Raw genomic sequence first — 27446 nt, 5'->3', positions numbered from 1 at the left:
CTGCTTGTCAATTGTATACATCTTGTATTGAATAGTAATTTGTACTCTCTAAGATAGGACAAATGTAACTAATTAAACTAAGTTAGATGGCTAGTTTCTGTTTTTCTTTGCAGAGCATCACTCCTGTCAGCCACTGACTGTATGTGTATCATAGGTCATGTTTTGGTATAACACTGCATCAAGAGTTAGTAAAGGATGGTGAAATACTTTAAACTCACTACATCAAGATTTCATGATCTCAAACACTCAGCCCTAAATAGTGGCTTTGTAATATACATACACAAAACAAACAAACTTCTGTTGTTCTATACCAAGTCTTAGTGAATATTCCAAGCAATATATATACTTAGATTTTTAAAGAGTGTGAAAAAGAAAAAAGAAAGAAAATAACCCCAGTAATTTCTATCAAAACAACGCTATTGAGATTCCAGGCTTTTCAACTGCAGTGAGGGCTTTATTTTCAAGAAGCCAAAGACAGAAGCAAGTCAAGCCCTGGAGCCCTCAAACGGCTCTTTTTCCTCGCGAGTCCCGTGCTGCCCAACGGGGGCCAGGTGCTCTTTGTGGTACTTGGCCGTGATGGCAGCGTAGGCGCAGCCGTAGACAGCAGCTGCCAGCATCATCAGGCACACCACGCCGCACACCACGCCCGTGATGACCACGGTGGCGATGGCGTGGCGCAGGCTGACCGGCCTGGGCCTGGCCTTGGGCTCGCAGCCGCCGCGGCCGCCGTCCCCCGGCTCGCCGTGGTGGCCGTGCTTCGGCGAGCTCCGCTGCTCGAAGCCGTGGTGGTGGCTGCTGGCCGGCTGCACGTGAGCTGCCCTCAGAGGACAGGCCCCAAAGAGCTCGTAGGGAACCTTGAGGAGATCCTTCCCCTTCCGAATGCCTGGCGCTGAGCAGATAATGCCGTCGCTAATTCCTCCTGGAAAATCAAAACAATGGTCTCGATATTTGACAGTTGCTCAATCACCTTAATGTAAACCTGAGGTAAATTTATCATCAGTTTCAACTTCATACTTTTAAAGATTTATAGTATGTTTTAAAGGTTGTTGTTCAATTAGGTCAGTGTGAGACCATACAAGTGAGATTATTACACTGCAAAACTCACATAAGAGAGCATTTTCAAGAAGCAGTTCACCAGGAATTTGGTTACCTGTGCTTTTATGGATGTAAAACATCCATAAGTGTTAAAGTATCCAAAGTGTTAAAAAACATAGGTGGTAGAAAAATAAGAACTTTCATAGATAAACAAAGAGGTATTGTTAACTGCAAATTCAAATAACTTCTGACCGCTGCTAATTTTTATGGCGAGAAATGGAAACAACGTATTTAGAAAATATTTCCCACTTGATTGAAATATCCCATGAAATCATCACCGTTCTGACATCTTAGGCTAACTGTAACAGGGAAAAGAGAAAGTTCACAATTGTATGTACCCATGAGCAATTTCTTGAAGCAAGACTTACGGTAAAAAAATATACACAGGTATAAAGGAGTTGAGTTTAATCAATCTATTACCCTGCTCAAATGCTAAATTTAATGATTGCTTAGAGCCAGCTTCTCCAAGGAGATTTTTAGCACAATGGGGAGAGAAGTAGGAATCCACAGTCCTGGTAAATCATGTAGTTTTTCCTCAGTGTGCAGAGGAGAATACACCAAATGTAGCCCCATCAGAGCACAGGGCTTTAGGGGTGTGGTGTGTCAAGGACTTGACAAGGCCAAAATCAATGTTGACATATTTTAAAAAATTAACTAATCAAATCAGCTGAATTTTCTTTCTTTATCCAAAATAATCACCTTTCAGCTAAAGCCAAGCACAGAAATTTTCATCCTGAAAAGATTTTGAGAAGGTAATGAATACAGATGGAGCCAAACTGAAATCTGGATTCTACTCCACAAATAATGTCAATATTCCAGGACAGATTTGAGCATAGCAGGTCTCTTGGTCTTTAATGGTGAAACCAAAAGCATGGTTCCAGACATCTTCAATGTGTTAGATTGAATATGGATATGGGTAAAACCTCCAAATACTTCAACTCTTATCCTTTCATGGTTTTAAGTAACTAAATATGTGTGCTTGGAATAGAACCCTGGTGTTCCTCCTGAACTGAAGCATTCTTTATAATTTCTTGTGAGTATGCATGAAATGTCAATTGCCCAGGATGGATTCAGCTAAAAATACTCAAATATTCTGGACTTATATTGCTTTGTTATGACATACAAGAAATATCTGCAGAGCCACTGTGAAGTTTCATCCCATGCGTGTCATATAAGTAGTGGGAAGCATTACTGTGTAACTAATTTTTCTTCATGTGATTCAGACAAGTAATTTTAGAGAAATACAAACACAGAAGAGAACATAACACTTGGGCTTCCTTTAAAGCTTGCTGCTAAAATTAATTTGTAAGTTCCATGTCACTTCATTTAATTAATCTGTACAGTGTTCAGAAAAGTGGAAGGACATCACTCAACTTCTAGACAACATTGTTTTTTGAAATAAATGATCATATTTATGCTGCTGGCAGAGTAACTAAGATGATTTGATATGTTTATCTTGGATTATTTCATTCTTCTGCACAGAGAAGTCAACCCCTGCTGAATTTCCAGCATAATAGGCTAAAGCCCTGTGATAAAGTAATATTTTACCTATTCAAGATATGAAGATTTTATTGCTGAGAGGAATTTAGCCTTTTGTCTTTTCTGAAATTTACCTCACCTGAAGACCACTGCAGTGGTGATTATGTCCCTGCATGGTCAGTATGGTTTTCCAGCTGGCCTGCAGAGCTCTGATCCATGCAAAAGGCAGTCCATCAGTCTCAGGCCACATGGGCCATCTCCACATCTCCTGTGCTGCAACAGGCTCCACACCACTTTGGTACAGAGACAGGCTATCAGTACTTTGGTCACATGCAAGCATCAAAGCCTGATTTAGGAAAAAGAAAATTGCCCTGCTGTTCCAAATTCTCAGTCTGAACATACCTCCTGGGAGAAATAAATTAATTTCTTCTTACACTTAATTCCTTTAGAATTAAATCATGCTATCTTTTTCACAGCATAACTCATGAATATATTTAAAAGCTGATGTGACCAAAATACTGCCACTACTATTTATAAATGTCACTTTTCCCTGTGTGATGCCATGACAAATTCCTGTGAGGAAATTGCCAATGGATTGAGTTCCTCTTCTGGTTAACAACAAATTAGGAAGTGATGCTAGGTATTCATAAAATATTAAAGAACTACTAAGTCATAATTGATAGAAAAAGTAGAATCCTGGGTTCTCTAAAGTTTGCTCAGTACTGATATCTGTCTTGATGCTTGCCATCATGCAACAGGTAAAAAGCTTTAAAACAGTAGGTTGGTTTCCAGCAAAAATATATTGGTAGAATTAAAAAAAGTGTATGTGCACAAGTGTACTTGTTTTATATTTAGAATTGTCTCTCTCTGAATTGACAGAGTAGAGAACACACCTGTACCTGCTCTATGGTTGTGTGTGCATCCTCATGCTTTCTCTGGGCACTAATACAAAGTCCCTCTCTGATTCTAGTTTGCCACCTGTTTTTTACAAAAGCACTTACATTCTGACCTATGCATAAGAATATAGTTTAGTATGTTTATTTGAGGAAGTGACCTACAGTGTGGGGTAAATTTTAAGCCCTAGAAGTGAAGATCAGTTAGATGCTGGTTAAATGTTCTCATGTACACTATATGTAATGAGAAAAATTCCTTACCTCTGTATAGAAAACTCTCCAACCACAATTTCATGCCAAAGATATTACAATTGCATTGCCAGGGATTATCTTTGAAGAGAACCACTTTCAGGTTTGGAAGTGACTCCAGCAGAATTCTTTCCATTTTCTGCAGTTTGTTATGCTTCACAGAGAGCAATGTAATATTCCCTGTGCTGTTTCCAAATGTCTCAGGCAATCGAATAATGCTGTTGGATGACAAGTCCAGTTCTTTTAGGTGTGGGAGGAAACTGAAAGTCTTGTTTTCTATATAATGAATCAAATTTCTGGTTAGGTTTAAAACCTGTAGATACCTCAGTTTTTGGAAAGCACCAGGTGCCACACTTGAGAGAGAATTATTAGACAAGTCTAAGATTTTGAGTAACGGCGTTGCAGTGAATGAGTTTTGGTTGATTCTCCAGATACGGTTGTTTTGCAGCTGTAGTATCTGAATTTCAGGAGGCAAACGGGCAGGAATTTCAGTAAATCCTCTGTTCTTGCAGTCTGCCGTCTTTGAGGCTGTGTAGCAGAGGCATTTTTCAGGGCAGCTGTGAGCTGTGTGTGCCAACAAGATGACACTCCAACCCAAAAGCCAGCTACCTGTATCACAAATGAAAGATGATTTAAAATGAGCTAAAAATGTTTGTCTTTAGACAATACACAGGCCACAGCCATAGGCAGAAGGTATACAGTTCTACAATAAACAATAATATAGATACTACAGAATGTGTTTCTTTTATAACACATAGGTAAATTACAGATAGTGTTGAAGTACTTGAATAATGCAGAATGAAGATAATGCTACCATGATCTTAAAATGAAATACTTCCCATGTTTTTTTTCTTAAGTACAAATGATTTTCAAGAGGATTTGCCATCAGCAGAGCAGTGATGTTTGAAGGGAATGTAACAGTTTCTTTTAAAATTATTAAATTAAAATGTCTCTCTTTCTGTGGTAGTAACAACTTTAAGACATCTCGTGCCAGAAGAATTACAAGCAGAACTTCTATTTTTCATTGGTTTTACTAATATCACTGCCTGGAAGAATTGAGTCAATGTACCATTAAAAGAATTACAAGCTTCAAAGACATAGCTATAAAAAAAGTATTAGCATTAATTTTTCAGCAATTCAGAGTCTGTAAGTTTCTCCTTTAAAGTATCTGTTTATTTTTTTTGCTTTATTTCCCTTCTCTGAATGTCAACTGTACTTCTCATAGATACAGGTTTCTACACAGTCACCAGACATTTGTCAATAAGCTTCTGAAAATATAAATTAATTGAGAGGACTACTTAGTAATATTTAGTATTTATAATTATCTGCTGCTCCCTGATGTTCAGGTGGTTTTAAAAAAAAAGTTTTTACCTTTTATGTCTTGCTAATGATCTCAACTTTGAAAACAAGGTACTTAAAGCTATGCTTGTATGCATATTATACAATAATTAGATCTTCTTTGACTAAAGAAAGTCAGAATGATGAATCCATTTCTAACATTTTTTTTTACTATTTACTGTTTCAAAATGAAAACATTTTAGTTAGTTGCTACTTGAAACCTTTTGAAAATAAAGTGCTGTTTATTGACTTACAAAGATCAAATGTGAACTACTAACAGGGAATACCATATTGATGAAATAATGTATAAGAAATATGGTAAATATAAAAATGAATGTTGTATTTTGAGACAGTTTAAGGAACAAATTACTCATTAATTTTCATTCAGAAATGAAATATATATATTCAAATTATACATAATCTTCTGCAAGACTGAATTCTGCATCATAAAATTCTTTTGAAAGAATCCAGCATTCCTGCATGCAAGGTAAACAATACTTTCAGTTCATTACACTGTTCTGCAACAGTTGGCTTCAGAAACACAACTTCCAATGTAGAGGTAAAATAAACTCTTCCTTGGCAAGGAAATGCTTTGCAAACAGAAAAATTGCATTATTAATCTGAATGCTTCAGTATCTCACCTTTCATTCTGCTCTGCTTGTTCTTCCTCTGGCGGAAGATTCAGTCCAGATTTCTGATGTAGAACAGTGACAGACACTGTTCTGATTCCCACTTCAAATCTGTAATGTGCTCATCCAGTTTCCTTCCTTGAGGGTTTTTAGGTGGTGTCTGTGACTTGTGTAAAGGGTAACTATTTCTACTCAATTACTCTATCAGCCTTTGGTTTTTTCTTACGCACAATCTTCTCCCCTCTCCCTGCTTTATGACTCCTAGAGACTAATTCTGCCTCTTAATCAGACAACAAGCCATGCAAGCAGTGTCTGTCCAACTCTGACTGAACAGCTGTAATGTACAAATAATGACCTGATAACCTCGCCTCTTCAATTTGTTTAATCTCCATCAAAAGCAAAGCACAAAAAATAAAGCTGCCTTTTTAATATCCAGTATGGTTTCTGAATTCTGGTGGGTTATTAGCCAGGCTGTGTCAATTTTTGCAAGATCTGAACATGGATTTTCATTATCCTGGGCTGTGACTGGAGGCAGTGGAGTGTATAATATCACTACAAATAGTCCTGTGGGTTGATGACATGGTTTTGACAGTGCCCTTGTTTGCTCTTTAAGCTTATTCATCTGACATCCATCAGTTGTGCTGACAGGATTTTATTGCTTGGGAACACAGGACCAGTGGCTCCTTCCATAAAAATGGCACATATCCTGGCATAGTCACCATGAATATTGAACAAATTAATTTATTTTCAAAGATATTGGAAAGATGTAGCAGATGATGCTAAAATTGTACTTAATGTGTGGTGCCTTGGCTTGTTTCTTTGTTATTTCTTCAGTAGAACTCATACTGTGCCATCTACACCAATAAAAGGATTAATGACTTGTGACTGTGATGGAGCTCAGAGGTGTTGAAAGGCATGAGAGATCTCATATATAATTGAGTCTTTCCAGGCCATATGATCACTCCATCTATGAGCTGTCCTATGGAGAGGGAAGTTGTGCAATCCAAACATTTCAGACCTATAATACGACTTTCTTGGGTACAAATTCTGCCTTTAGGTGCTTTTGAAAAGATCACATAAAGCTCACTTCCCAGGTCAAAAATTATATAATGTAGGCAGTTATCTAGAAGGAGTACTAGAAAAATCAGATCATAAGGTCCAAACAGGTGTTGAAATCAGGGTCTTTACCAGAAGTTGTGCAGGGTCCTGTCAAGTTGAGACTTCCATATATCCAGTAACAGATTCCATCACTTTTCTAGGCAACCTTCTCCAATGTGTTACTCAGAATCAATAATTTTTTCTTGCATCCGGTGAGAGTTTTCCTTGGAACAGCTTGTCCCTCCCCTCTTGTCCTGTCACTATGAACCCTTGTGAAGAGAGTAACCCCATCTTTTCCATAGGTACCTTTTGGTTTCCCAAAGTCTGTGCTGAGCTCTGTGTCCCCCTGGCTCACAGGGCAGGGCTGTGCCTGTCAGTGTCCTGTGCCTTGCTCAGTTGTTTCTGACACCAGCCAAGATACCCAAAGGAGCAGTGGGTACATGGGAACAGTGAAGGAGAACATAGGAAAATCCTCATTCTCTAAAGTAAACGAGATTGTTCATCTTGAGGATCCCAGGATTACTGCTGTGAGTAGCAGACCTTACTATCCTTGACATTCTTGATGGATGGCGCCTTGTCCTGATGTGGGATGAAGCCTGGGATTTACTGTGGAGGAACACTACAAATGTAGATAACCTGTACCACAGTAATCATGGTTAACCCCAACTTTACAAAAAATGGGGAGAGAAGCTTGAAGTTCAACTGTACTGTACTTTATATTAATGTCAGATTAATGTAAAAAACTTTTTAAACTTTTGCAGCACGATACACTTATTTGCTATTTCTAAGACCTGTCTTAAAAAATACCCGTGCATCATTTTAGTGAATTAAATGTAAAATTAAATTAAATGTAAAAAGGTCTGTTATAAAATAGCATCTTCCTTAGAAGTTGTAGCCATGTTAGCTATGGATACTGTTACAAAGAATAAAGTTAGGTCAGGTACCTTTTCTTGAGATGACATCCTACTCTCGTTGCATTAACTCATCCCTTGTATCAGTGGCAGCTCTTTTCATTACTTTTGATTAACGTTGCAAGGAGGTAATAGCTTTTATATTATTGGTTTTTTTGTATGATAAGAGGCTTTTAAATTCTCTTTGGTATCTATAATTTTATTTAGCTTATGAATTCAAAGGATTTATTTTTTAAGTTATTTTTCCATCTTAATTAATATTTGCTGACCAGATGGGTATACAAGCTCCTACTGCAGTTCATTTCATGTAACATTGGGCTTAAAGAATCTCTTAACTGCTTTCCTATTTTAGGTAAGTCTTTGCACCTATAATTGTATTATTTTGAGTATGTACCATATTACAGAGATGTTCACAGGACAAGGTCACAGAAAGTTAAGCCCTGTGGGAGGTTCAGTTCCAGCAATAATGCAGAGGTTGTTTTATTTACTTGGAATCATGGTATAAGAAGTTACTACTTTTTAAAAAATCTTCATGCTGGGTTCAGATTTGGAAACATATTATTAAATCTGTCAATTTGCTTTTCATGTAGATGTGGCTATTTTTTCCTTATATTGAGAACTCTGAATGAACATGTTTTGTAAACAGAAGTTTCCCCAACCTATAATCCATGTCCTATTCCCATTTATTAGGAATAATACTTTGGTTGTGACAGAGAAGTCTGATGTGGTGAAAATTATAGTCGTGTCACAGGTAGAGATTTGCCAGAAACAGGATAACCATGAAACCTACTCTTACTTCTGGCCTTTTGAACCACCAGCAGGATTCTTTTCAGTTGTCTGATGTGGTACAGCAACTGTTATTGCAGCCTCTTAAATTAGCCTGTGCCTTGTTGCAGCAAGGTATGTTTCCCATTGCAAATAGCAAGAAAGCCCCATGAGCTAATATCTGATCCCTGCTGGCTGAGGGGGCAGCTCTGTCTCTGCTTTGCCAGCAAACTCTTTGTTGCAGCAATTACTGCCATCTGCTTTAAAGGAGGTCTATGTGTAAGAATCATCTCTTTTACAGAAGAACATTATGTTAATTAAACTCTAGCAGAAAGGAAACTATTTAAATATTTCAAATATTTAAAAGTTACAGGATTTGGATTCCATTGCATTGTATATTGAGTCCAGGCAGACATGATTATATTAAAAAATGTTCCCAAGACCACAGCAGACAATTCCTATACATACTCCTTATTAGATTTATTTTCCTTATTCTTTTGAGTGGGAAGGAATTAGAACTGAGATACTTTCAGGGAAATGGCATGTGCTTTCTCTTTACTAATGTGTGTGTCCAGATTGGTAAAACAGCTAAGTTCTTGCAACTTTGGGTAAATGCAAACCCCTCTTCATTTTGGTTCAGGACAAAGAAAATATTTGTATTTGTTGATGAAACAACCCATACCTTTATTGTTGAAATTCTTCCCCTTTGACTGGAACATTTAAAAATAAAGTAGTGCTGATGAAGAGAGGTGGTGACCTTTCCCATGAGTCACAACAATGTGCAAAGGTGACAAGGCAAAAGAGACCTGGCAGTCCCTCATGCTTTTCTTTCTACAAGGGCATTCCTGGTACTGTGAGAGCTCAGGACTCTCTCAAATATTTCCTGGTGGGGTACTAGCTTTTCAAAAGTTGACAAAACTTAGAGGAAGGCCCTATTTTTGCTTGCTTTTCACAACAGAAGTATAAGCCAATGGATCAAACTAAATTTGGCTTGAGGAAGATTTATGCCTTAAAAATCAGGCCAAATTTTCCAGACAGGTGGGTTTGTGGGTTTCTTCACGTATCTTTTGCTTAGACAGGATAAGAGGGGAGGAATATCAGCTAGAATTTAATAATATCAAATGCTGATTATGACACACCATAAGGAGGCACCATGATTTCTTTGTGTCTGAATTGTTATATGAGTTTGGTGTTATTTGATGGTGTCCCTTTCAGGTGGGAAGAAATGTTGTACAGCTCTAGAAACAAGAAGCCAAGCAGAGAGTTGTGATTTTGTACAGGGGAAGACCCCAGTTTTTCCTTTCCATTGGCTTGTTTTGCCTTACTTAGATACATCTGGTGCTTGTTTATACAGTGAGTAATTAATCTGTGAAATGCATTGTTGAAAGTTATCCTTGGGCCAGAAGATTAGTAGGATTCATATATAATCTTGAGCCATAGTTACCTCATGGGGAAAAAAAAATAATTTAGAAGGGATATAAACTTTCACTCTTAAGGGCTTTAATCAACCACTAATGACACAACTTATGGAGAAAAACCTTTCCCTGTGGGCAGTTTTTTTCCATAATTATTATTTATGGGAATTTTTACACCTTTCTCTGGCACCTCTAGGAGAGGCCAGAGTATGAGATGCAGTAGTGGTCGAGATAAACTGGAACATGCTCCAGGTGGAATGGGGTGGGAATGGGGTGGCTGGGCAGCCTGGCAGTGGCAGGGAGCTGCTGCCTGGGGAGCTGTGAGCTGCTGTGTCCTGGGCAGCAGGGGACAGCCAGGCCGAGGACCTCCTCTGCCTAGGTCAGAACTCTGTTTTTCTCCACATTGCTCTTCTGATTGGGACTGGAAAATTCTTTCAGTATGCATACCCAGGTCTTTGTCACCAGGTCTGTTCATAATCTATACACAGCTATTTGGGTCAGTCCTTTGTCTGCAGTTTCCTTTTCCTTTTCCCCCTTCCCCTTCACCCTTCCCCTTCACCCTTCCCCTTTCCCTTTCCCTTTCCCTTTCCCTTTCCCTTTCCCTTTCCTTCCACTGGGTAGTGTGGTCATTGATTTGATGTGGTATTTTAATTCTAATACAATGCTTTTAGAAGTTAGTGTGGCTTGTACTCTTTCCCATAACTAAATGAGAAAAAATCTATGAAAGTGAGAAGGGCTTAGCTGGAAAATGCTGAAACACCAGCCTTTCAGTGTGCTTTGGTAGGTAGAAAAATTACCAGGATGGATGCAAGCCTTCAGAACGAGGAGAAGCACAGGGAATAAAGATGCTGGGCCTCTTTACCTTAATTGCAAGTTAGATGAAGTTGCAGCAAGGGGCAGATTAAGTGTCAGCAGAGTATTTGTTCCATCACAAATAGCAGCAGGGGTTGCAGATTCAATTTTCAATCATTTCCTGACTAATGTCAACCACCTGTTATACATGCTGAGCATCCATAGATAGAATGTATCTCCAGTAAAAGTAAATTAATGAACTCACTGTGCCATTATTGCAAGTAAAAAATAATATTGCTTGACATCAAGCTAAGAGAATTGAAAGAAATAAAACTGGCAAGAAAAAACACATGCAAAAATAAGTACAAGTGTACACTTTGTTTCATCTTGACATTTTAGATGCTTTTTGTCCTCTCTTAAACATCTTAAAACTGAGATCACTTGCTATTTTTCTAGATAGCTTATTCTTCATCAAAGTTTTTTCTAAGCTTTTACTTACTGATTTTGTTTTCTTTTTATATTTAATGAGAATTTCAGTTCATGGTCACAGCTCACCCTGGACTCAAACTTAAGACCAGGCTATAAATCTCCTGTGCATTCTGAGTGGTTGATTTACTAGGGCAGCTCTTGTAAGAATTGGAAAGATTTTTTTTAACATCTGTAAAAGGGTTTTGAAATGTTCACAGTGTATGAAGAAATATTTTAAAGTGCAGTAAATGTTTCTTATACTGGTGCTCACGAATTGTGCTGCAAAGGAGAACTCATACTTCACTGATTCCTTTTGTGCTTTTAAGGCAAATTGTAGTAGTTCAGTAAAATTCAGTGTTAAATGTTGGGAACTCCTGTGTTTATGGGCCCAAAAGGACTTTTTCTCTTTGCCCCAGTAGTCACTTGAACACAGAAGTTTGCAGAAGCGAGGATGACATTTGCTGCAGCAAAAAGCCAAATAGTTAAACCTCTGTAATTCTTGCAACACTTTGGAATTATCCACAGGAGGCTTTTTTTGGCTTTTTTTCTTCATTAATTTAGCAAGGTACTAAATAACCTGACATCAAAATTATGCAGCTGATAAACATTAAATACATATTTTTGGTGGATTTAGTCATCAGTGGAATGTAAGTATTCCATTGGATCAGGACTGAAGTGCTCAGTAGCTTTGGAGTCAAGCTGGGATGGAACATTTCCATTGGCCGATGTTTTGCTGCAAGGGAAAAGGAAACTGTAACTCCTGAAAGGATCTCAGGTGAAGTGTGAAGGACCAACTCCTTTAAAAGTTCCCTGTTCCCAGTCTGTGCCCTCTGCAGTGTGCCCAGAATGTCCCTGTTTGCTGCTCCCACAAGCAGAGCAGGGATAGTGTCACTTTTCCCATATGGCTCCAGTGAACAGAATGAGCCAGATCCCTTTACCTGCTGCCACTGCTCTTCAGTTCAGCAGCAGATAAGTGTTACCAGGCAGTGTCATTTGCTGCTTTTCCAGTTTTCTTGTTCTCTCTGCATTTCTGCCATCCCTACTGCTTGAACTGCTGCAGCTGCAGGCACCAACAGTGCTCTCACAACATCCCAGAGATCCAATAGCAAGCTGTTTTCCTTTTCTCACCCTCTTCTTTTTAGTCTGTCAGCAAGTCTTAAACACCAAAGATGTTTGTAAAATACCTTTTTTTCTCCACAGAATGTTTTAAATGAAGTAGCAGGGTAAGTCAGGTGTATGGATAGACTTCTCATGACTCAAGTTTAGTTAGTTCTGCTGTTTTCAGACAGGATAAATCCCTGGGAAACTTAGCTAGTATACAGGATAATGATGCTTCTGTTTAGAATTTGTAAAATAGTAGCAAAATAGTCTACTGAGAAGACTTTTGTTTAAAAAATAAAAAGAAAATACTCTTTCAGAGGGCATTTTATTAATGAGAATTACAATACTGGAAAATCTGTTATAGATTAGTGAAGAACAGTAACAGTGTATCCAAATGGAACTGGTTGGATAATTAAATTCATTTAATAGGTACTGAAATTTAAACCTCTTGATCCCTCTGACGTAAACATAACTTTTAAAAGTCATGGAACTTGATTCTAAAAGTGTAATGTGGGAGAGAAACACTGGGACAATGAGTACAGATTTCAGATACCCTGGGAGGAAATGTTCAGGAGTTAAACAACAGGCTTTTAAATCAAAAAAAAAAAAAAAAGAAAAAAAAAGAAAAGAAAGAAAAAAAAAGGAAAAGAACATTGCCCGAAAGTGTAGCTATGAATATAAAAAGAAGCTTTAACCCTGTATATGTAGGTATGCAGCTTATATGAGCAGTATTATGGGATAACCAAGTGACAAGTAAGGGATCCTAAAGACTGAAATCATTAAGGAGCATCATGCTTAAACTATTCTTACACTCTTTACCTGATCTGTATTATTGTGTCTGTTTTGGCTATATGTCCTTCTGTATGTCTGTTTCGGTTTCCTGTTTTCATGCTGAGAATCCAAAAAGATCCTCATTCTATGGTTTCTCCTCTCATTAATAGAATATTTTCTTCAATATTGATTACAATTTATAAAGTATGTCCAGTGTATAATTGTCTTTCCTTGATTTGGTGAAAAGGAAAATTATTTACTGAGTTTCAACATATCTTTTAGGAGAATCATACCAAATGGCTGAGAAAATAAATTTTTAAAAAGTACAACATAAAATTATATCAATAGCCCTAAAGTTCAGACAACATTTAAATGTTGATCTCATCTTTTTGTCTTCCATGTTTATATCTGACTTCTGTGTCAACACTGGGTGATGCTGAAGTATAGAGGTAATACATATTATCATTCAATACAATGACTTTTAATCCAGAAGCACTTCTATTTTAGTATTCTTTAATCTATGGTGGGATCTCAAAAGTACCCAACCTCACTGAGCTTTGCCTATAAAGCTGTAGCTGCCTTAAGCAAAAAGGGTGTGTTTTCATCTTTATTTGCTTTTATTTCCTTCTGCAGTCTGTTATTTTGGAATATAATGGCAGGGCTGAGCTTGGTTACTCATATTTTGGCTGAGACTTTTTATCCTTTTCCCTTTTCAAAATGACAGTATCCATTTCCTCTCTGTCTCTGTGTTTCAGCAGAGTTAGAGCACATGAGTTCAAAGAACAACACTACTGACTTCTCCCTTCTCAAAGTGCTCTGTGGGAGGAGTGGGCTGACTGCTTTTAGAAGGTGAAGTTATCATCATGTGCCTAACTTTAGTGAAATAATAATTTCCATACGTTGAGTTTTTTTGGTGCCATTAAGATCTTAAAGGGTTTTCATTAGTTGCTGCTACAAACTTTTCTATGAACCTGTTAGAAAGAAGAAAGAGCAGAGCAGTCTGTAATTTGTAGTTTGTGGTGATTTGGAGATGTGTTCAAACATAGGCACTTGAGTGAATATTTGTATTTCAAGCAATTGTAGTACAGGCTTTTCCTTGGAATCTGAACACTCTCTGCTTTTCTGTATGCCATCAGCTGGTCATACTTTTACATATTGTTGCTTTCTTAGCTTTGGAGTAAAGGGATACCCATTTTAGAACTTCTGCAGACTTTGTTACATTGAAAGTGTGAAAAAGTTTTGAGAAAGAAGTGGAAGTTGCTTGACTGAATGCTTGATTTTCTGTAATACTTTGTCTAAATGGAGCTTGGGTGAAATGAATAATGTAGAACAACGTTTCAGTTGCATCATAATGCAGATTTAAGCTAAAAAAAATAAAAATCCCTGTCTATCTACAGTCCTCTTCATTGTACTGTCTCAGCACTGTTGCAAAGGCATCTCTTTAAATATTCCTGATTAGGACTTTGGACCTGGTTCTCCTAAAATCTTAGGGAAATGCACCACCCTTCCATCAACACAGGATTTGAACTGCAAGTGTGAATACAGCACATCCTTTCTAGTGTTCAATATAAGAATATAATGAAATAGTGAACAAAATACACCACTCAAAGATTCAAAATGTTTAACACCTTTTTGGACAGATGATGGCACCTGTCAGACTTGGGTTTCTAGAGTTCTCATGAGGCTAAACTTACAGGGAAAAAAATTACTCTGAAGAAGAGAATCTGTTTGATTTAAATTCCTATTTATAGGGTATCTTTAGACCAGGAGCAGCCCTAAGACTTCAGTGCTTCAAACCCTGGACCTACCTTGACTTCACGGGCAGATGTTCTCTAATGAAAGTGTCACAGAAATTCAGATTTCATGAAATAATTTCCTTATATATGAACATTACAAAACATGAGCAATGCTGTCATTTTATAGAAGAGTTTATTTTATACACAGAAGACCAGTTAACACATTTTAAGCAATGGCAATGCTGATGTTTCCTGGTTTTCAGAGATGGGCTGAACAATGGTTTCCCATGGTAGAAGCTTTGTTGTAAAGGTTTCTTCTGGTAATGTAATTAGGAAGTATTGACTCCAGTTATTGTAACTTAAACAAAACATGTTGTCCTCAGCAAACCCATTAAACAGGCACAGCCTTGTCTAAAAGGAAAACAGTCATATAGTGTTTCCATGGAAACTCAGTTAAAGTTCAGATTTGTGGATATGAGCATGATCAGCACTACAGTCTAACTCATTGAATTAAAGGAGTCTTAGTTGTGAAGTCAACCCAGTATTAATGTGTCTGTAAACATGCAAGAGTCAGAGCCTTCCATCACTATAGATGCTTTCTATCTGCACTTTAAAACAGAATAAAGCAGGGAAACTTGTGTTGTGTTGTGAAACTTCTCTTTTCGTCTTTTGTGGCTGTTTGTGCCATTGTAATACAAAAATCTATATAAGAATAGAAACTAAATCTGTTTAAATATACTTTATTGGAGTTTGTTATAATTTACTGCAACTCTAATGTGTGGTTTTGATTTCCTTTTATTTTATATAAAAGTAAGGAAGGCTTTTCCCTTAGTGTAGGGCATATCAGCTCTGTACTGTGAGAGAATGGAGAAGATAATGTTTGCTTCCATTACAAATGTGCTAAAATGATTTGTTAATTCTGGAAATTATGCTCCAGCATTCTTTTTGTAAAACAGCAGAAAAATAAAGAATTGATTGAATTGGTCTTAATTGGGAAATGAAATATGTTTTATAAATGTGTTATGGCAGAACTTCCAGGAGAACCTTTGTCATTTATAAATGTCCACATTTTTGAAAGTGGTATTTCAAAGTTATTTTGACATATATATAATATATGATATATTATGAATATATCATATTCCTATCTCTAGGAATATGATAGAGACTTCAGAATTACAGCCCAACATTTACTGACTGCTGTGTGAAATAAGCGTTTCTGGAAAGCCCATCAGGATCAGCCTGCCTTTGGTATTATGTGCCTCAGCACACAAACCTTTGCAAGGTTCACTTTCCTTGTAAATCCATAAAGGTTTGCCTCTATACAACAGTACAACCTCTGGGAAGTCCTCCCAAGAGTCCTTTCCTTGAGCAGAGTTTTCAGGGTTTTTATGTTCTCCATCCTGGAAGGGGCTTCATGTTCTCATCGTGTGCTGGACATCCCTTAACGCCCACAGACCCCAGTGAGCCCTTAGCAGTGCTCAACACCTTCCAGGCAAAAGCCCCAGCTGAATTTGCACCCATCAGGCTTCTTATTAACAAGAGAAGCTACTTTGTAAGATAAATCCTTAGTTTAAAGTATAATCAGACATCTCCCTTTCAGAAACCTTCCTGATTTATTTCAAAGCTATTACATTAAAGAGGATTACATTTGGTGCCCATTATATTGATTTCCCTCAAAACTTAAAATTTATACTTCTAAAATATGCCTTAAGACTGCTAAATCCTGCTAATCATTAGTATATAAATTTTAATAGACTACTTGTTGAAGCATCTGGATAGCAGTTTATATGAAGTAAGTATGGTCCATTTGTAATTTTATTGTGAAAGTCATGTCAGCACTTAGACTATTTCCAGAAGTTAATAACTCAACCAGAGAAGTTCACTTATGGTCATGACTTGGCACACAGATCCTGGGCAATGCTGACATCTGATTAACAAACTTTAAAAGTGTGTCAGTGCCTTCTCATTTTATCAGTCTCAACCTTTTTTAAAAGCCTTATTTCTTTGGAGTTTTTTCTTGAAGTATCAATTAAAAACATGTATTAATTTTGGTTTTGGTCCTAAGTTGGTCAATATATTGTTTTTTGTATTTTGTGGCTTTAAAGAGGTGATTTCATCTTTTTCTAATGAAGAAAATAAGCTGCTGGCTAATTTTCAGCAATATGAAAACACCTCTTAATAGACCAGATTGGCTGTAACCAACCATTTCTGCTGGCACTTAGGCAGGCTTATGTAGCAATTCTGAAGATGGGGATTTCTTATTTTTCCTGAAATATGGTAAGACAAGTGAATAGAAAGCTTCATTCCACCCCTGATTGCTTGGCCTCTTGGATGGCATTAGCTGTTTACCAGTTCATGGGCATGAACATCTGCATATTAAATAAAACAAAAGATAAGTTATTTTCCCCAATACAGGGGGAAATTTATTTCCCCAATACAGGTCATTGCTGAGAGGTATAGTTAACACTTCTTGGCCATGTTTCAAAATTGTGGCAATAAAATGTTCTAATGAAATAAATTTAAGTAAATGTGAAAATGTTCAGATTACAGCCAGTGTTAATCCATAGTTTTAGAAACTGACTTTCAAGTGAGGTATTTGTAATATACTGAACACATCTAGAAAGATGGTGTTTCTTTTTATTTAAGACATAAAAAGTTGGAGAATATGAAAGAGAAGAAAATTTATATTTCAGTATACTGGAAAATCTCAGCAATCTAAGATTGCTTTCTATTCCTGACATGGTTTAAACCTCCAGTTCAGGAGATTCCCAGAATGCTGGTTTATAGCTCTAATGCTAACTCCTATTTTGCTGAACCAAGATGCAACTCTGTTCTTTGCTACACAGATATTTAATAAAAATACATTTTTGATCCAAAAATGAAAAAAGCAGGCACACAAATCTGCTTTTGCAAATACTCTTCATGGAAAAGTTTAACATCTGTATCTTTTGCTGTTACTGGTTTTTTTTAATTGTTCAGTAAAAGACACAAATCAGATTGCAAATTCACCTTTGGATTTTCTTTGAACTTGCAACTGCAGAATACCATGGTACTACTCAATTTCAAACACATAAAGGTACGTGCACTGAGTCTTTTGGTCACATACATTTTTTTTTGTCCTTTGCTAAAACTGTAGATTATCACCATGTGGTTAAACAGCAAAAACATGGTTAAAGTAGTGATCTTAGAAAAATAAAAACATGAAAATTATTCTGGAGCATTATAGTAAACGCTTGATTTATGAATCACCCAGTAGATATGGTGTTGAAAGGCTGGAGATTTTTATTCATTATGGGGTCCTTCTGTGTATTATTTGACTTCGAGTAACATGACTCATATTTTCAGCAATTCAAAGTAATTTGCTAATCACAGTATAGCACAAACAGCTTGTTGTGATTATCACTATGCTTGTTATTATATCTCAGTAAATAAGAGATCCAAGACTTATTTCCAGATGATGTGGTTTGATAAAATGTCAGTGTTTGCTCATTCAGTGTCCCAAGCCTGGTTTGACTAATGAGATTACATTTACTCACAGACCTTGTATGGACACAAATCCCCTGGTGACAGCAGCAGAGAGAGAGTGGTTGGTGCTCAGTGTGTTCTGTAGGCAGAAAATGTTGGATTCGGTCAGATCCCTCCCCCTGGAGGGGAGGACTGGACAGAGAACTCATGAGTTCACTTTGCTGTGGATGCCCTAATATTTATCTTCAATGTCTTGTCCAAAGTATTCTGTGGCTGGCAGCAGGACAACTTGTACCCATTCTGCTATGACAGGATTGCAGTTTGGGAGGGGTAAACCACTTAGGAAATTATGATAGAAGCTTTGCCAATGTCTGAGATCAGCCTTCTCACAATGCTGAGAAATGCAGAAACAATTTTTTTTTTTTTTTTTTTTTTTTTATTGTTAACCTGCTTAGGCAGTAGCCAGAATCAAGTCTGCAAATAAAATATGATCAAGGCTTGAATGCGTTGTGTTTTAGTCACAAGTGGAAACAGAAAGTCTTATATATCCTAAGAGAATCCGGTCTCAGGATCTTCAGATAAATATCCCAATTTCTGGCTGTTTGTCTGGACTTTGAGCCTCTTAGGTTCCTTAATTGGCAGCTTGAAACCACAGCCTTTTGGCTGAGATGGAAATGTAACCTGGCTTTTCTGCTCTAAACTAGGACCTCAGCTGTGAGAAGTAAAGCTTTTTCTGAGAACTTGACAAGTCCTGGATCTTCCCTTAAGATTTGTAAAAGTGCTTACAAATACATAATGTTCCTATTTTTCGTTTCAGTCATGGGTAGTACTCAAATAGCAAGAAAACCCTATAAAACTAAAAAATGGTTAGGGAGTTATAAAAATACTCTCACTGCTTCATTATTTTAGCATTACTGTGGTCAGATTTCAATCTTCACATGCTTCCTATACCATTGGAATTATTTGTCAGAGCAGTGGCTGTGCAAGGAGATGCTGGAAGAAAGTTGAAGGCTTATAGGAATTCATAAAAGATTTGCCACCAGCAGAGTTTCCTCTGTGATGATTCTTGCCTTTTTCTGCAGGCTGCTGAAACTTCCTGAGGCTAAAAGTAGTACTACTCAGATTTCTTCAGATTTCTTTTTTTTTTTTTTTTTTTTAAGATTCCTTTCTTTTTTTCTTTTGACAATGCAATGAGCCAGGTGTCATTAGGTGTCAGGTATTTTCTAAAAGTCACAGGGAGGATCCTCCAGACACCAGGCAGGGCCGAGCTGTGCCCTGCTTCAGCCTTTTCAAACTGGGCCACCTAAGCCACTCCTTTATGCTGTCACTGTGCTCCTTGTATTCCTCAGGAACAGGACACCTCCCTGTCCAGCAAAGTGCACTAATGTAAATTTGCATGCCCAGGGATTATCTTCCTCCAGGCTTATGAGAGGTTTGTTTTAGGGTTTTTTGGTTTTTTTTTAAAGTTACAGATGGATTCTCAAGTACCTGCCTTGAGCTTTGCTCCTGGTACACAAAGTTGATCCTGGGGTAAGTGAGCAGATTTCTGTGGGAGCCTTTGTCACACTGTTGGCAGTACGTCAGCTGCTGTCCTGTAAACTTTGGGATTCAGGATGGTTGTCTCAATGCTAATTTACAGATAACCTGTTTCCCTCCAACATCCCCTCTGGAGAATCCTGAAAAATCAATGGACTTCCAGTCACCAGTGTCTATATTTTTTTATGTTTACACTCAATTTATATCCTTTCTGAGTTTCCTCCTTGATCCTGCTGCTACTTCATTAGTCCTGCAGAAGGAAGATGTGTGTCAGGGAGTCAAGGGGAGTCTGGTTTATGATGATGTTCACAGACTGCCCTCCACAGTTCAGTTTGTCAGGGCTTGGCTGCAAACCAAGCCCTTCAGCTTTCCCTGGTGCTTTGAGTTTGGATGAACTTCGGCCTCCCAGCAATCATCATCCTGCTCCCCTTTCAGCTGGGCCTCACATCAGCTTCCCAGCTTCTCCTCCCCTTCTGCTTCAGCTTGGCCTCCAGGAAACACCATTTGCCACTGCCTTCCCTCTGTCTTGGTTGTCTCCATGCACACATCATCTTCCACCCCTCAGTCTAAAAATCCCTGGAAGAAAGTAGCAGGCTTGAGGTTCCTGAGTTAAGAGGCAGAACTTGAGTTTTCCACTGCCATTTAAGGAGAATTCACTCATTAACATCCTGCATCACAATAGCTCTGATGAAGGAAGGAGTCTTTGTGTTGCTAAATCTTATATATTCAAACTATCTCACATAAAAAACCTGATAATTAAATAGGACTTAAAAATGTCTCTGTATGTGCGGTTATTCCACTTATTTGATGACAAAACGATAAAGGTAAGAAACCATAAATAATACAAGATTTTTTACAGCTTATTTTATAGAATCCAAAACTAGGTGATAGTTTGCACTTTGAGATATTTTGTGTTTGACACTATATCAGCCTCTGTAGCTCAAACTGAGATGGAAAAGGTAGGTGAACATTTACATGGATTCCAAAGGATTTAATAATAAAATATTTGTAAAGTATTAAAATAATTTTGGAGTACTTAAATATGCAATAGACATATTGTGGAGTAAACAAGAAGGCTCCATGTCAAGAAACAACAAAGGAAGTTGTAAAAACATTAGAAATTGTCCCTGAGTTAAATAATGAAATATTAGAAAACCACAACACAACAAAACAACACATTGCAAAGGACAGTTTCTGAAAAATAATGACCTCTTATCCAAATGCATAACAGATACCTTATTTTTGCTGAGGTAGGAACCATGCTTTATCATAAGAAAAACAGAAGTGTATAACTGCTCAATAGTTCAGCCCATTTTTTGTCAATTTGGCTCTTTATTTGGCCACCCATAACAGTTCACTATGAGGATGGCTGGTGTCACCACCCAGGTTTGAGACTGCCTGATGCTTTCAGGCAAAAGCTTGTATTTTCAGTACATTAAAAAATAACCAGACTTAAACTGTTAGGCTGATTTTGTTGTTGTTGTTGTTTTTGGGGTGTTTGCATCAGTCATTCCAGGTAATAAAATGAATAAATTTTTCATGTTATAATATAATTTTGAAGATCTTCTCTTTCAAGAGAGGAACTGAAAACAATGAGTAAGGGTGAGAAGAAGAAGGTATAGATAAAAGGGGAAAGATCCCTGAGAGGGAAGCTGTGTGAAGTGTCTGGAAAGTCTGGAAAGGTGAGGCTGCATTTTACTGTGCAAGTAAACTGAACCTGGGACCAGAAGCAGTCTGAGAAGTGCCCAATTCACAAGAGCTTGTTCACATTTTTCTATATCCTGCATATGGTATGGAATGACTGCCACTGAGAGTACAGCTATGTTGGGTGAGACTGAAGCGTAACTATGTTACTTGTTACATAACTATATTATTGTCTATAATAATGTCTACATAACTACATTATAGATAAAGAGGTCTTGTTGGAAAACCTCTCATTTGTTAGCTAAGACTTCCTGGAATTGAGGGGAGAAAAATACCTAGATTTTATGTTTAACTATTCTACATAAAACAAGGTCTTACAAGGTTTTTTATCATCTTTAGTGATAGGTGGGAGTCTTCTGTTAATTTCTATTGGCTCTTCTTGACAGTTTTGGTGTTTATTCTCAGGATTGAGCACTGGGCTGTAGAGTCAGTTTATCCTTTGCCTGAGCTAAATGCTGAAGATGGATTTTTAACTGAAACAGATTTAGAGTATAAATAGAAGTGAAATCAATTTTTTAAAAAGTATTTAAGTGTGTTCTGGAATATTTCACATGTAGTTATTAGATATTTTAAAAGATAATAATCAGAATTAATACTAGTAGGGAGTAAGAAGAGCATCTTAAAGAGTCTAAGCTCAATACACAAAGGTGATACAGATTGAAAAATAATCCTGCTACAAGTCTGTGTGCAACATTTCCTATTTTGTAGCCAAGTTAAACCTCATTTGAGATAATTCCATTGGAAATAGGAGGCCAAAATGTCCTTAAGATTTTAGGCATCTTTTATGTATGAGAGAGGGTCTTAATCTCTACTGTGTTCTCTGGGAAAAGGAATGGAGACCTTAAGATATTTTTGTAACCTTGCTGATCTAGTGCTTATATACAGTGTTATAGTGTATAGATATTTCAGAGAATGGAAATCCCTTTAGCTTTTGCTACTTTTTCCTATAATCATGTATTTGGAACCCATTTGTCAGGTTTGTAGGGAGACTCAGCTCCTCTCTTGCCTGAAATAAATCAGTCTAATCTATTTTCCTCTCGTATTTTAAGTAGGAAATTATTCTTTTTACTTAGAATCTAAGAAGGATTCTAATTCTTTGCACAGAAGTAATTTGCCAAGGAAGGATTTCCTTATCTTCATGTCTATTTGCTTAACCACGGAGATTGAAAGGAGCGCAAGCAATCCCGATCTATTCTGAGCAGTTATTTGTTTTCCTTCATGTTTGCCGTGTAACATTTGAGCATTTCCCTGTACTTCCATCCTGAAAGCAACCCACAGAGAGAGTGAAATATTACCTTCAGCCATGGAATCGATGCACAAGGAAATTACTTATTTAGAAATAATTATCACTGAGCCAAGAATTTAACTTTGTCCTTCTCAACCATCTGTTATTTCATAGGGTCTGCACTGCAAAAATACCAGCCACTTTATTAAACAGAGAGAAGAAATCTGAGGGAGTTTAATAACTGTTTTCTGTAGGAAGAATTAAAAGTCTTTATTTGCATCACCTAAGTAAATTTGCTAATGTGACTAAAACAAAAGATTGGGTTTGCAATATTCGTTTGAAATGACACATGTTGTGTTACATAACACAAAAATATCCCTCTCTCAGCTCCCATCAATTGTTCTCCTGCCTGCCCTCAGCTCCAGCCCACCCTCCTCTGTGACACTGGAGAAAAGGCAGCAGTGAAAAGTCCTGTTTTCCTGGCTGAACAATTTTTATCCTTTGGTTATTTTGGTTGAACCAAGCCTGCAAATGTGGAAGAATACTTTATACTTTGAAGTGTATGTTTCACACAAAGGTCAGTTAGAGTTTTTGTTATTTGTGGCAGTTGCTGGGTACCTTCCCAAACAATATTTAGAAAAATTTCAGTGCAATTTCAGCTTTTTAATCTAAATCTCTGTGGTAGCTGTTACACCCAGAAGGCTAGACTAGGAATTAGTGACATGGGAGATATAATTTTGAAGTTTTCCTGTTTCCTTTTCCCCCCTCATGTAGCCAGTTTGTAAAACACGGATTTAATGGTGGTTTGGAGCACAGATATTTTTTCAGAGGTTCTCCAGTGCTGAAGGATTAGGGACTGCTCAGGAGAATATAATGGCTGAAAAACCTTTTGAAGTATATTTGAATAGCTCTTGTGGCATTAAATGACCAGACCAAAAAAAAAAAAAAAAGGCATCTTCTAGTCACAAAGTTCTTGAAAAGCTCAGGAGGGAAAAATGTGCCAAAGTGCTTTAGTATCACATGAGGGGTTGAAAAGAAAATCATTTTCCTATACCTTAACACTGTTAAGTTTTTCAAACCTAGAGGCACTCAAATAATTTTCATCTTAATTTTAGGAACTATTAGTAATTTTTATTTATTATATATTATGTAGGATATAGAATATTTAGAAGCTGTAATGGGGAAGTTCCTGTGGGAATTGTGCAGGGGACAATGTGTAAATAAGACAAAACTGTGAGATTAAAATCTCATATTAAGATAGGCCTCTCAAAAAAAACTACCTAATGCTGCTTTCAGCATGCCATGTTTGTGAGATGTGTTCTCTCCTCCTACCCTGCAAGCACAGGTAGAGATCACAGAATCTTTTAATGGGAAAAGACCCTTTGGATCATCAAGCCCAACTGTAAATCAAGTCCAGCTATCATGTACTTGATATCATGTAGTAGTTCATTATTTAATACCAAGCCAAAGGATCTCAAAAATAATTGAGGAATTACTTCACGAGGGGAATATGTTGAAATGTCGCTGTTGTAATGTTATATTACCTTCACCAGAGTGGATGGTTTCTGTTTTACCCTCTTTAATGGCGCTGTACCTCAGAGATTAGTGATACAACTCTTTCTGAAGTTAGGTAGAGTAATAAACTGATTTCTTTTTTAAAGGCAGGCAGTAGCTAAATTGATAATGCCTATAGCTTTAGTTTCTGCACAAGCTACCCTACTGCTGAAATTGTGAAATCTGCTCAAGTGGGAGCAACCCAAATATTTCTCACTGTCTTTTATTTTCCCTCACAGTCTGTCCAAGAAAGCATCAAAATCTTTGAGTTGCTTCTATGAAACCAAACCTGCAACTGCCCCTTCTCATCCTCATGGAGAGGGATGCTCTGCATTTCACAGAAATTAATCCCAGCATTCCAATTGTTGTTATGCTGCAGCATTCCATTGTGACTCAGTGAAACACGCACATGGGATCTTTTACAGATGAGCTTTGCTGTAGTTCTCTTGTTACTGTTTCAGATTCTGTTGTGTGGTAGGTTTTGTACAGGACACAGAAAACTTCTGTGCATAATGACTCTCTTTGCAAGGAAGGTTCTGAGCTGTACAGTTATCAATTTTCTACAAAACTTTTACTCTTAAATCAGAATCATAAGATAATTTAGAGTGGGAGGGATCTCCTGAGCTCATCTAGTCCAAAATCCTGCTCAGATTTGTATATACATATAATTTGATTAGGGGAGAACAAGAGTTTAACCTCCTTAATCAATATTTATTACATTCCCATTAACTTTGACTAACATTTTTCAAGAGCAGAAGTTTTCTGGGCACTGGTATCTCTGACAGTGTGAATTCCAAAGGGCTGAGCTTATCAGGACCTTGAATGAACAACATCTAAGTACAGTGCACACAGCTCTGCCTGCTACAAGCACACGAGATTGACCCTTCCCATGCTGACACAGCATCCAGAAGTGATGTGATTGTCCTGGGGAAAGTTCCTGAAAGTGTGTGTGTGTGTGTGTTTTGCCTGCATTTCAGAAAGAGCAAGTAGGATATGCTAGGAATTAACCCAAAGGCAAGCAATAGATGAAGCAAATGAGCTGCTTGGCTGTCAGAGAGCATCTTCTCATGGACCATAACATTAATTCCTAGATAATAAAATGTAGCTGGAGAGTCTCCTCTGGTGTTTATTCAAAAGGAGAACTGGATTTCTCTACTTACTCTCTGAAGCAAAACCATCAGTGAGTTACAGATAGCAGAAAAATATTTATAACCTGCTCTCATAAGAAAATTCCTTACGTAATTTCACATCCCATTGTATCAGTCCATTACAGATTTCATTTCACATACTTTTCCCTACCTGCTAACACAAAATCAAATATGTGCATGACATCAGTGTATGTGCATTTGCAAAAGCAATAGCAATAATCTAAATGTAAATATGTTTTTAAACGATTCCTGCTGTAGACCCTAGAGGAGGAATGAATAAATGAAATTTCATTCAATTTTCCAAAATAACTTTTTTTTTGAGGCTTTAAAAAAAAAAAAAAATCAATTTTCTAGGAGCTAGATCTTCAGACTTTTAAAGTTTTTTTCAATTCTCTCAGATTAGGCAAGTGAAACCAGAAGAATCAACTGCTTTTGGAGCTTCTGCAAACCTCAGTGCTTTATATTGCTCTCCAATAGAAACAGTGATAGGAACATCAGACCAGGCTGGAAGAAATGTTCACTGATACTTGGCAAAACATAATCCCTCCTGAGATTATGAGAAACACATAATTTAAACCAGTAGTATCTTGAATAATGATTTTTAAAAATTACAATTCATTATCATTAATATGATTTTTAAAAAAAATTGATACCCAGTAATATTTGTCAGATACTTATAGAATTACATGTAATATTCTTAATTTCCATTTTTTCAAATAAATTTTTAATGCTTCTTATGTTCCACTGATAATTTATGGATTAAATGGCTTCAAAACAAATCATCACTTGAGGTGTTAACCAATATTTTCATGCTGTTTCAACAAATCTTCATGGGTTTCAGTAGAAAACACATTGTGTGGGTTCCCTACAGATGTTATATTGGTACCAATGAAATATAAATGAAGTTGGTGTGAACATAAATATGTTCAACTGTGGTTCTTTGATGTTAATTATAGAAACATGCAATTTAAATGATTTTTTTTGTTTGCCATGTGTATTCTTCACATTATACAAGCATCTTTCTGTTTAAATAGTTTGAAATATGACTGTGTGGTCTCCTCAATTTAATTAGTTGTGGTTTTTTTTTAATTTTAGGGCTTAACTTTCTCTTTTCATTATGAAACCTTTTCTTCCTAACTAATTTTAAAGAATCATTTTGAAGGAATTAAGCATGCTGGGTTTATTTATTTATTTTTGTCTTTCCCAGCTGTAGGTATCCAGATGAAACTTGAATTTTTCCAGCGGAAATTTTGGACTGCAAGCAGACAGGTATATTTTAAATTGAAGTTATTTTTCTCATTGAATCCACAACAATTTCTTAACTGTGGAAGTGATGATCTTGTCAGAAGCAAACTATTGTAAAGAAACAATGTATTTGAAGACTTGTTCTGGTTTTATATTTGGATACAGAAAAGGAAAATTCAGTGATGAAGAACAGTTGCTTGATTTTTGGAAGCAATTTGTAGGTTTATTAATTTTAGGCTCCAATAAATAAGGAGTTACTTTGTTGGCACGTGGTTTTTCTCCCTTAGAGAAAGTGTAAACAAAAATGTGGAATTTGTTTCTAGTGATAGCAGAATCATAACTTCTCACTTAGGTTTTCTCTCTAACACTAAGATCACACTGGTTAATTAACAAAACTACATTACTGAATCATGGTTGGCACTCACAGTGCTCAATAAACTTTACCTAAACCATTCAGGGATATAATTTGTACTCACTGAAAAGGATAATCAGGTACTTTCTGAGGATTAGGAGATGCCATCCGTGGTTTGAGAATCAATTGGACCTGTGCTGATACAGAAAACAAACCCTTCTGGAAAATCTTCTCTCATCTATGAATGGCCTCAAATATTTATAGTATGGAGGAGATTGTGGTGTTTCAAGCAGGTGAAATTGTTACAGTGTGAAGGAACCCTTTCTCTGCAGAGAGGAACAGAACTCACTGAACAATTCAAAAGTTTGCTAGTAATTTTTAGAATTAATTTAGATAAAGATGTAATCAATATCAACTCCTTTAAAATTTTGCTCATATGAATTTATATAAACTTTTATTTTGTAATCATCAAAGAGC

General features: G+C 36.9%; 2 protein-coding genes across 2 annotated transcripts in view; one reads left to right on the top strand and one right to left on the bottom strand.

Moving 5' to 3' along the window:
• CACNA2D3 (calcium voltage-gated channel auxiliary subunit alpha2delta 3) overlaps positions 1–27446 on the top strand; it is a 389866-nt gene that overhangs the window by 321376 nt on the left and 41044 nt on the right. The window contains exon 28 of the mRNA XM_053989736.1: positions 26580–26641. Within this exon, the coding sequence (XP_053845711.1) occupies positions 26580–26641 (62 nt within the window). The remainder of the gene's footprint in view (positions 1–26579; positions 26642–27446) is intronic.
• LRTM1 (leucine rich repeats and transmembrane domains 1) lies at positions 486–22750 on the bottom strand. The gene is made up of 3 exons (XM_053989205.1): positions 22741–22750; positions 3729–4325; positions 486–919 (listed from the first exon to the last, which is right to left on the bottom strand). The coding sequence occupies exons 1-3, from the start codon at positions 22748–22750 to the stop codon at positions 486–488; spliced, it is 1041 nt and encodes a 346-aa protein (XP_053845180.1).

This window comes from Vidua macroura, chromosome 13 (assembly GCF_024509145.1).
Source record: "Vidua macroura isolate BioBank_ID:100142 chromosome 13, ASM2450914v1, whole genome shotgun sequence".
NCBI classification, from domain to species: Eukaryota; Metazoa; Chordata; class Aves; order Passeriformes; family Viduidae; genus Vidua; species Vidua macroura.
This window is presented reverse-complemented; position numbering and strand designations above follow the sequence as displayed.